Genomic DNA, 12,439 nt, shown 5'->3' on the forward strand with positions numbered 1-12,439 from the left:
TACTTTTCTGCCACGTCAAAGAAATAAATGACACAATGGAAAAAACCTAAAACAAGTAGTCCGATTTCAAACCACATTTACTTACTAATAAATTTTTTTGTGACACTTTCTCAGTTTATAGGACCTCTCTCATATTCTATCTTGTCATATATAAACTCATAGTCATGTATGTCCTCTAACCATTCTCATAACGGTTTCCAAACCACTTTTATCGGATGTAAAGTAAAAGCATGGATGGTTATGTAAAACGTCTAAAGTTTCTAAAGAGTCTCTCAAAGTCCAGTCTACTTGGTATTGAAATCCCATGTGTTATAGAAGGCGGGTCCACTATAAAGAAAACATTTTCCTGTCTTTATATTTTTCATACAAATCTGTCAAATGACATCTCACAAACTCTATACCTCAATATATTTTTTTATGTCCTCTTTGAAAACATTTGTATAGTTAAGATATAAAACTTTTGACATGAGTGTTTCAATGTCATGAACTCTTATAAGAACCACTATATAATAGTTAGCAAATATACTATCCAGTCTATATATTCTGCTTTTTTCAAAACCTCTCTCACAATATTTTTGTTATCTAATGGTATACGTTCCATCTTACCTATAGGTATCTTTTTTTTAACTCTTTCATATATTGTTTGTGTCTGGAATTTTTGAGACGGTCCATATAGTTTGTCGAAGTCATTGCATATAATCTTTGAGTCTGGAAATATTATATGGCAAATGGGATATATAGAAACTTCACACCGAACAAATCTACAAATGTTAGAACCATTGGTAGTTTCTTAAGTTCTCTCAATATAATATCTTTACATTTACTCTTATTTCCAAAGAACGGTAACGGTGGTTTTGTAAAATTCATTTATATATAATAATAAAAATGTTTTTCCCTGAAAAGTGACAGAAAAGTGACAAAACATGAAAACATATATAATTTGTGAAAAGCGACACATTATATAATGTTTTCGACCCAGAAGAAGGCTTCTTCCCAGAAGCAATGGAGGAAGAAGAAGAGTCCTCCGAATAAAAACTTCATTTATACTAAACATCAACATCAGGGCTAGAAGGCACGAAGTGCCTGGAAGCCCCACTACCTTTTTTTTTTTTTTTTAATGTTTATTTTTTTAATTAAAATTGCCGCGCAATTTAAGGTTTTCTGTCACTTTTTTGTTAGCCATTTCGGTACGAAACAGTCGACGACGTTCGTGGAGTAAAATGTTATGCATTGCCTTTGTTTTCCGTTTTGGGTGAACAATATGGCCCATACAACAACAAAAAAATGAAATCCCGCCAAAAGTGAAAATTGAATAAAAAGTAATAATTAATAAATATATACTATATCATTAGATGAATATTTTGGAATAACATTTTTAAATAGAGGTTTTTCAATGGATAACGGTTCAATCAAAAATTTGACCTCATTTTAGAATCTACATTAAAAATGGAACATTTCTGTCGTTTCAAAATTCCAAAATAACGTTTCTATTCCTCTCAAAAGTAAAAATAAACTTTATTGGGGAAAAAATATTTTTATTTTCCAAAAAAAATGAAAACCTTAAATGCAAATCTAATTTTGATGCTTTTGTTTGTGATTTTTTGGATTTCGAAAAAAATTTGAAATTTCAGACAAGTTACCATTAACACTAATACGTTTCAGCGAGTCGGTCCCATCAGAGAAATTTTCATAAATCGGCGATATAATTTATTATTTCAGCAAAATATTCTCAGATCCAACTAGAATAAGGTCAAATTATACAAATTTAGCAAAGGCTAGTTATCCTACCTATTCAATTAACTTTAATTTTAAATAATTCAAGACAATTCTCAAAATTACCTTAATAATCGCGTTCTCTTCGCAAAATGACGATTCATCATTCACTACCAGTATAACTGAGGGCTTGTGCTCACAGAATAATACAGATAATTTACTTATTAATGCAAAATTTAGTACCAAAAGGTAATCATAGAAGATACAAAAAAAGTTTCTTTATTTTGATTGCTGATTTTATTTCTGTTGCATGCTAAGATCAGTCATAATGTAAACCTCTCAATTTTATTGTCGTGGGAAGTATCTCAATTCCTTCAAAAAAATTGAAAAACTATTTAATTTTAAAAATATAATACTTTTAATTAGTTAATTAATTGGAGATATTTTAAAAAATCACTTTTGATAATACTTTTGAGAACTTTAATTAAAAAAATATATTCAAAAATATCCAGGATATCAAGAGGGAATTGTTCCTTATGAGGTATATAGTTATGATGTATACCTCATAAGGAACAATTCCCTCCTTAAAACGAGAAAACTTGTTCGAAATTGTTTATCATTTCGAACAAGTTTTCTCGTTTTTAATAAGAAACTAAAGGCTATGAGGCACTGATTATATATTAGTGCCTCACAGCCTTTAGTTTCTAATAGATAGCTGGGAAACTTTCTCCAAATGATAAGTTATTCAGAGAAAGTTTCCCAGCTATCAAGAGGGAATTGTTCCTTATGAGGTATATAGTTATGATGTATACCTCATAAGGAACAATTCCCTCCTTAAAATCGTAGACATTTTTATACTTATTAATCAACCATTCAAAATCATATTCCTCTGAAAAGTTATTTTATTAAAAATTTAGAATTTTAATAAATATAGAGTTTGAATTTCATACAATACCTATATATTTTCAATAATGGAATTTGAAAACCATTCTCAAAAGTTCTCAGAAAACCTTTTTTTCATTAATTTTAAGAAATCTGAGTATTAAATTAAGTGATAAATTCGTTTGACACTACTTTAATTTTTAAATTCAAAAAATTATATGTGCTTCTTAAAATGACTCAAAAAAATTTTATTATAAAATAATAGATAATATTAAAAATCCCACAACATTTTTTTACTTTACATAATCGTACTTCCTCGACGATTAATTTCCACTCAATTTCTATCGTTGACCGAACTTAGCATGCAACATTTCTTCTAAAATTTACCAAATCTAAAAAATCCAAAATTGAATGCTTTTGAATTTCATGTTTATGTAACATATACTATTTATTATATAAGGAATAAAAATTTTATAGTTTTAATCAAAAATAAAGGTGTACTAAATGCATACAAAACAAGGTATTTTTTACTCATCCAAAATATGTTAACAGTGCTATTTATATAATCAATATCCGGATTTCGAAATCATTTTGATGAAATCTTTATTTTAAAATTGAGTTGACTGTTAAAATCACCCGAGAAGAGGGATTATCTCAATGAAAAGTACATAAAATAGCAAACGCACAAGATGGCACTATGCAGCTTTATATTGTTATACAGGATGAACATATAAAATGTTTGGAAAACACTTACTTCGTTCTACAAATGTGTATCTCTTTATATCAAAGATTCTTCTCAAATTATTGAGAGACTTCTCTCAAAAAAAGGGAAATTTGATAACTAAAAAAAATTATGGCATAACCTCTCGTTTTGCATAGATATATATTTACATGGTCACAGAGCTTATTTTCATTGTCAAAACTTAAAAATTTTTAGTGGACTATACCCTTAATATAGTTAATGATGATTTTCATATACCTCCTACCCAGGGTCCTAAAATGGGTATTTTCCTCACACAGACACCGTGGTTTTTTGAGCCGGGAAATAAATAGCGCAGACAGTTTCTACATATAGAGACATGCTTATACTTAGAGTTTGACGGGAATCTAAAGTGATTTTTTTCTGCATCGCGAAATCTAATGCAATCTCAAAATCATGAAGAAACTGCGAATCGGAGCGCAATTTTTTAATATGTTAATATATAAAGGTACCCCTACTACTGCAAATGCTTCAAATGAAAATCTAAGAAATCAGATTAATTTGATCACATTAGTATAGTATTGGTCAAACCAAAAACTCATATGTTGATATATAGCCTATAGATATTCATATTATCTACTTTTCATTGAATTACATAAGATTTAATAATCTCATAAATATTCTTTTTAATTTTCCGAATTCCGTGTGCATTTAGATTGCCTATACCTGTATATAATAATTCTAGAATGGTTTGGTTAGATATTAAGTTTTTTAGATTAATATTTTAACATTTTGATAAAATAAGCATTTGTTCCATTTTAGAATCGCCATTGAACTCTAGTTTGACTAACATGATGTTGTATGATCAAATAAATTCTAACTTCATGAGATAAATTTTGAAATTAGAAAATGCGATATCTGACTCAAATATTTATCTGAACACATTTAACATTCAATGATAAACTAAAGTACTATACAGCAGATTCGATTTGGCTTATATTTTATATAATCAACAAATAATCCTATAAAATTGTGCTATTCACGTTGCTCAAAGATGTATTGAACATTCCCTACTTGTGTATTGATAAAATTAGATATAGATTCTAATGTAAATCGATATTTTGAAAATTCATATATATTTTGTCTTGGTTTGGCATTTGATCGTGTTGAAACCGGAATTGCAATATATATCATCTAAATATATAACTATCAAAATATGAGCTATAGATTTTTAAATTATTCTCCTGAATATGAGTGACTAACATAATTATATTGAATTGAGTAGTAAGAATCATAAATATTAGAATCTGACGATAATTTATTATAACTTTATATAGGAACAAGATTATAAATGATGATGAAAATAAAGAGTAAATTTAAATCTGAAAATTTGAAAACATTAAGTGTATATGATAGCATTACAAAATTAAATTTTATGTGGAAGAGGAAATAGAGGAATTAGAAGTATTATGAGAAAATAATAAGATATAAAAACAAAGGTAACTAAACTCCTTTCGCCGATCCGATTTGCTCCATATTTAAAATATAGCTTGCATATGTAGAAGAAAAGCTAATTTTGAAGTACGCCCAAAATCCACCAACAGGATTTCGAGCTACTAAAAAGGTACTTTTAAATGTGATTTTTTTTATAAAAAATTAAATTTATTTTAAGATCAGACTAAAAACTAATTTTATGGAAAATCTATATCGACAAATTTATTACTTATTGGGTATATAGATTTTTTGATTATGGCGATTATGTCTGATATGCTTCCAATAAGCCAAAACACATTTCATACTGATTTCTATAAAAGGTATCTTTATTATAGAAGTGTAAGCTATATCTGTTTGTTTTTTTATTATAACAAATTCAAAATTCTCTTATAAGGACTAGATGAAATCTGTATTATTAAATCATTAGCTAAATGAAGGTTCAAATAGAAAGTAAATATCAATTTATATGATACTGAAACCAAATAGTTCTTTTAATAAAAGATAACACGCTGAAAATTATTGAGTATTTGCAAATCTCAAAAATCTATTGGTGAATTTGGCTCAACTTTTAAAATTATAACATCCATATCAAATCATAAAAGCAGACAAAAATTAAAGCCAAACCTATCGGCCAATTTTTTTTTGATATTTTGATTTTTGAGGTATACTTTTAAAAGTGGATTTAAAGCACTTATGAAAAAACATTAACTTCTGTCGTTATGATTATTGATTTAGACAATAATGATTTTAATCTTTGATTATCAAAACACTAAAGTCATCTTTTTAACATTTGCTTGGTAGCATTAACTCAAGTCTAAAGTACTATTTTATGTGGCACTCTTAGAATTTTTGTATTCATTGTACACGCTGAAATAGTACCATTAAAGTTATGGCGGACTTTCAAAAAATAGTTTGGTCACCTTTTATAAAAACAAGATTCTATTAAATGAGTTAATTTATAGAAAGGAATAACAGTGTGAATGTAGTAAATGAATGTTTTCATGATGTATTATTGAAATCTTAAGTTTTGTTAAGAAGATAATAAGGGAATCAAATTTTGTATTAGGAAGTTTGACCGACAAGAGTGTATTGTGCACTCTTGTCAGTCTGCATGTCTCATTCTGGGAGACATGCAGTGACAATGTCTCCCGGAATGAGACAATCTTCCGCATTCATAACTTGAATGCGGAAGTTTGACCGACAAACGTGTATTGTGCACTCTTGTCGGTCTGCATGTCTCCCAGAATGAGACAATCTTCTGCAATCAGAATGTGGTTGCAAAACTTTGACCGACAAGAGTGTATTGTGCACTCTTGTCGGTCTGCATGTCTCATTCCGGGAGACATTGTCACTGCATGTCTCCCAGAATGAGACACTCTTCCGCATTCATAACTTGAATGCGGAAGTTTGACCGACAAACGTGTATTGTGCACTCTTGTCGGTCTGCATGTCTCATTCTGGGAGACATTGTCACTGCATGTCTCCCAGAATGAGACAATCTTCTGCAATCAGAATGTGGTTGCAAAACTTTGACCGACAAGAGTGTATTGTGCACTCTTGTCGGTCTGCATGTCTCATTCCGGGAGACATTGTCACTGCATGTCTCCCAGAATGAGACACTCTTCCGCATTCATAACTTGAATGCGGAAGTTTGACCGACAAGAGTGCACAATACACTCTTGTCGATCTAAATGTATCTTACAATCAAAGACACTTTCATACAATCTTTTCGAAGTTAAAAAAAAAATTTAATTATTTCTTTCTTTTGTTTATTAAATCGCCTTACTCACGTACTAATCTCTTTTAGAGACTCTATCGAGCTATCCCCACATATAAACCTGTGACAATAATACATATTTACTCTCTTCATATTCTGATCTCATGACACATTATCGCAAAAACTATAATTATACAACACATCTCATAAAGTCTCATTTTAGCCCTATCTAAGCGTTCAAAACCTATTTTCCACACGTAATCTGATTCTTCTGGCTCCGCTGATTCGATTTCTGCTGTCAGATCGTGAAAATATGCATCACATAAAGAGATAAATGCAAATTGCACAACTTAATATTTTCCTTAAAATTTCTCTTCAGGTTCATACCTAAATAAGCTCTTTTTTTGAAAATTCAATTTTTTCCAAAAATGTATGAATTCAAAAGTTCAGATTATATCTAGTCATTTTCCAACATTAATTTTGTGTTTTAGTTTTTGAGATATTCATTTTATTATACGTATTATTCAGAAAATTAAAAGAATTTGTGAGGGGAAACGGAGGAGATAATAAATATGTAAAGATGGATGAATAGACAATTTGAAAAAAAAAGCAATAATTTTGAGTTGTGTTTATCTCTTTATGTGATGCATATTTTCACGATCTGACAGCAGAAATCGAATCAGCGGAGCCAGAAGAATCAGATTACGTGTGGAAAATAGGTTTTGAACGCTTAGATAGGGCTAAAATGAGACTTTATGAGATGTGTTGTATAATTATAGTTTTTGCGATAATGTGTCATGAGATCAGAATATGAAGAGAGTAAATATGTATTATTGTCACAGGTTTATATGTGGGGATAGCTCGATAGAGTCTCTAAAAGAGATTAGTACGTGAGTAAGGCGATTTAATAAACAAAAGAAAGAAATAATTAAATTTTTTTTTTAACTTCGAAAAGATTGTATGAAAGTGTCTTTGATTGTAAGATACATTTAGATCGACAAGAGTGTATTGTGCACTCTTGTCGGTCAAACTTCCGCATTCAAGTTATGAATGCGGAAGATTGTCTCATTCTGGGAGACATGCAGTGACAATGTCTCCCGGAATGAGACATGCAGACCGACAAGAGTGCACAATACACTCTTGTCGGTCAAACTTGCATTCAAGTTATGAATGCGGAAGATTGTCTCATTCTGGGAGACATGCAGTGACAATGTCTCCCGGAATGAGACATGCAGACCGACAAGAGTGCACAATACACTCTTGTCGGTCGAAGTTTTGCAATCGCGTTGTGATTGCAAAAGATTGTGCTATTCCTGCATATTTTCTACGAGCCTGCTTCATAAAATTGAATCCTTCTATCCAAATTAAATGCGATTTCGCTAATCTTTCATCTAAAATCACTAATCAGAAGCATATTGCAAGTTAACTTGAACCGGCATGTTCCTCCTATCCTGTCTTTCAGTTCTTTCTATCAGCCATGGTTCACAAGGAGGAGAGCTTTGCGCACAATCAAACAGAAGATTGCGGCAGAGGAACCGGGAAGAGAGCAGCTTGAAGCGGTAAGCTGTTTTCAAGTCTTTAGTTAACAAACTTTAACAAAAGACATCTAAAAAATTTGAAATAATTGCAAAATAATGCCGTCAGGTAATGCGCACCTAAGGGAGGTGTTTTGCGGGAGCTGGGGGTATCTTGGTGAGTACTCAGGAGGCCAAGAAGGGCACCCCAACCGACATTTTGCTGACGCATTGTGTAAGCAACCATTCTGATAACGCTCAAACCGTCGGGACAAAATAATTTATGAAATTATAAGTCATCTTTCTAATACATATTTTTGGAAGGGCGTAAGATACGCCAACTTAAATATATTATTAAATATGAGAAAATCGCTCAACAAAAAAACAATTCTTTCAAAAAGTTTGACATTGATCTTTCTAATACATATCCTATGGAAGGAGTTTACATTCACAAAATAAAAACCAGTTCAAAATCTTATTACTCCTTGAATTAAAATCATTTAATTTCAAATCCATTCCAAATCCTTAAATCTGTATTAAAATCATTTTGCCAACAACCAACACAATACAAATTACATTTCCATATATCTTCTTGTCCATTTTAATTTTTTATCTCATTTTATTTAATTTTATTTAAAGCATATAGACATCGAGATCCTTTACACATAGTTATATAAAAGTCAAATACATAATAAATTCTTAATTCTAGAGATATCTCAAAATCTCAATTTTTTAATTTAAAATACCTTTCATTTTTCACAGTACTATCACAACAAACAAGCCATTTACTAATTAACACATATAAGAAAAATATCAAATTACAAAACAACTTTCAATATCATTCGCATCGAATTCTATTTTTTCATAATTATCAACTACATGTTATTATATAATATATGTCGGCGCATATTCCACTCTATACAAGTGTCAGATACACTCACACAAAGCTGTGAGATTCATACCTCTATCAGTAGGACTTCTCAAATCAAGAACACATATGTTTCACTATCGCACATCTGTGTAGGATCTAATTAACCCTTTGGACTGGTACTTCAAAATTTGATAATTTGATAATTTCATGTGATATCATCATTTGCCTTTAAAACAACTGTGCGTTAAACTAGACACGTTTCTCTATCATAATGCAAAATATCAAAGTTTGGGAGACTCCCAAAGTGTCTGAAACTGATCATAAGGGTGAAAAACCGTTTTCCAGAAGTTGGGAACGTAGGGTAAATTTATTACACATTTAAAAGCAATCATTACTAATTTGATATTACTAAATTGGATAAAAATAAACTTATGCATTATTTCATGAAAGAATTCCTTATAATTTCTATCTTCAAGCTAAAATATAAGCAATTTTTATAACTAAATGACTTGTAATGCTATATACTATTACTTATTAATGCGATATTCAATAACACATGATTATAAAAGACATTCTAGGAATTATTCTTATTTGTTCATTTTTTGGTTCATTTGAACATGGAAATATAGTACTGAGATTCTTGAGATACAAATTTTAAATGTAAAACTTCAGAACTTCCAAAATTAATTAAAGATATCTTCCTTACCAATATTCTCTTATTTATTCATTGATAAAAAAAGGGGGGACTTCGTCGACAACAAAGGTATCGACCAAAATTGTTCCCATTATGCTTGACATATGAAGTATAGTAATAGTGTGTATGGACTCATAGAATGGCTTTCGTTTGATTTCGAGATATATTATGATCTTCTAAAATATCCATATTTTACTTGATAACGCATATGTTTTATCGTATTATGAAAATTAAACGAAAAATATGGCTCAAGACGAGCAAAATTAGATGCTAAAAAAGTAAATTGTTTATTGATTAGGGTGCTTTCAGGAATTTTTTTGAATTAACATTTTATTCGTTTTTCTTTCTATATCTGTATATAAAACATGCATAAATAAGGATTTATAAATAAAAATATTATTCGAATTGGGTAAATAAATCGTTAGATCTTAGATTTTACTAATCATTTCTTCTTGAAATGAGACTGTGGTAATGGGAACTGTGTATGAGAGTTGGAGTATTGTTAAATTGCGCGAAATGTTGATAAGTTTCAAAAACGATTTGCAGTATGTTCAAGTATATTAGAATTTAATGGGGTGTGACGACATCGACTGCAAACAATCGATTTTAAGTGATTGATGAAAATCGATATCAATATTTAAAATTTTCGAGGTTTTTTCGACTGATAGCAATTGCTTTGGACACCTAGAATGAAGTTCTCCTTGGTGAATTTCTCCAAATTTTTTCCATTTTAGAAAAAGCCTAAGCAATTTTCTAGAAAATGATAAGGTTATTTTCAATTCTCGATTTTTTTTGGAAAAATGAGGTTAATTTTTTTGAAAATTTATAATTTAGAGAGAAATGAATCATTTTCATTGTCTTACAAATCGATAAAACCTTTTTATTTTTGTTATTCTATAATTTTTCTACTAAATTGTGTCAATTGTAAAGCAAAATCATATAACTATTTTTCAAATATATAGAAAAGAAGTATATATTCCAAAATTATAAATCAGTCATAGTTTACTATCAAAAATAATATATTATTCTATATAGACAATCATCCATTGTTCGTAACTTAAAATTATTTCTGGTTCAAATTAAGGATTATCTTCACATGTTTAGAAACTATTGTAAGTATCTAGAAAACAATCAATAATATCATGATTTTATTCACAGATGAGTTCAAGATATATATTCTGAAATGCATTTCGACAATAAATCTGAATCAAACGTATATTAAATTCGCACATTTAGTCTTCTTATCATAATAATGTTATCAGTTAGTAACTATGGCTAAAAAATAAGCAACATTAGATCTGTATCTCATAATCAAACGGAAGCTAAGCTAAGATATTTGAGAAAATATCACCTGATAGTATGCATAATACTATACCAGAATGACTAGTCAATCTGTTGTTTCATTATCGTTTTAAATTTTTTGTGCCAAAATAGTACTTTGGCTATCATTGGTAATACGTAAGGTCACTACTAATGTAATATTTCGAAAAAATAAAGGTATCAACTTTAATGCAAGATATGATGAGTTGAACATCGAATAATTGGGTTTTTGTAATATTAATATTCTTTAGTCCATAGTATATCATCGTTTCATACTAATCACGTGAATCGATTCCGTTTCAATGATCAGATAAAGCAGAAACAATATACTCAGGTGCCACTTTTTTGGTCTAAAAAATGAGTTCCCCCCTTTTCATTGATAATTGATTTGAAACGCTTGTATGTATTTTTCTCATTCCAAGTAAAATCTATAAACCTGACAGGAGGATAAAAATATTTATGTCAAAATTTTTTTCAATGCAATCACAATACCCACAGCATTGGTACTACAAATATGATATACCTCATTTAATCCTCGGCGTTGTGTCATTAGTAATATTTGCTGGCCTTGAATTTGCCAAGCCGAATCCGTTATATTTTCCACCAAATGACTCAAATTCTTTATTCCCTCATCCAGGCAAAAGCACAATCCCTACATGGTTAGCAATCGTATTAGTTGCTGTAATTGGAATTGTCACAATACTTGTATTATTTGCAATTTCATATAAATTCCCCAAAATATGCCGTAAGTTCAACGTTTATAGTGCATTATGGAATTGTGCTGCTGTTGTTGGCGTTTCTTCTATTCTAGTTGATGTTTTAAAGAATTATGTTGGCAGACCAAGACCAGATATGATAGCATTATGCGGAGAAAACTTTACTGGCGCATATTCTACTTGCAAATCAGGTGTTTCTAAATCTGCTTTTAATGATAATTATCGTTCCTGGCCTTCTGGTCACTCTTCAAGTGCAATGTCAGGATTTATATATCTAGCATTACTCATACAAAAATCATTAATATTTAGTCGTACAATTGGCACTTTTATTGCTGCCTTATATATTCTTTTTGCTCTATATATAGGCGCAACACGAATTCGCGATTTTAAGCATCATACTGATGACGTCCTTGCCGGATTTTTCATTGGCTACATTATTTCGCGTCTTATTTGGGATCAATGCTTAGATTATATTTATGAAACAAATGACAAAGAACACGATATCAAGTTAGATAATGAAGATAAAAGCACAAGTGGCGTTTGAAAGTTTGATCCATAATATTTTTGATATATGTCTTTATTTGTTTTATTTTGTTAAAACTATATTATTATAGATCTCTTTAGTACAAGATTTACCATTGCCTTATAAAATTCAATTTATATAAGTTTTCAGATTCATTTGTAACAAAACATATCTGAATATATGGGGCGGTAGGGTTATTAGCTCATTCAAAGTTAATAACGAAAGAACATAACATAAAAAAGGTGATTTGGGATAGAGAATTTTGTAACAATTCTAATTAAAAAATTTGACAAAA

The 12,439-nt window shown here is 29.8% G+C and overlaps 1 protein-coding gene across 1 annotated transcript, besides 2 other annotated features; it reads left to right on the forward strand.

Annotated features, from left to right (window-relative positions):
* Positions 1 to 3,522: 3,522 nt before the first annotated feature.
* Positions 3,523 to 3,544: a mobile genetic element.
* A 1,246-nt stretch (positions 3,545 to 4,790) lies between these two features.
* Positions 4,791 to 5,713: a mobile genetic element.
* Positions 5,714 to 10,592: 4,879 nt separating this feature from the next.
* Positions 10,593 to 12,256, forward strand: TVAGG3_0892860 (phosphatidate phosphatase protein; the record flags this gene model as incomplete). Its single annotated transcript, XM_001303564.1, has 1 exon — positions 11,383 to 12,165. One exon carries the CDS (start codon positions 11,383 to 11,385, stop codon positions 12,163 to 12,165), a length of 783 nt encoding a protein of 260 aa, XP_001303565.1.
* Between the last annotated feature and the right edge of the window lie 183 nt (positions 12,257 to 12,439).

Source organism: Trichomonas vaginalis, chromosome VI (genome assembly GCF_026262505.1).
Source record: "Trichomonas vaginalis G3 chromosome VI, whole genome shotgun sequence".
In the NCBI taxonomy this organism is placed as follows: domain Eukaryota; phylum Parabasalia; order Trichomonadida; family Trichomonadidae; genus Trichomonas; species Trichomonas vaginalis.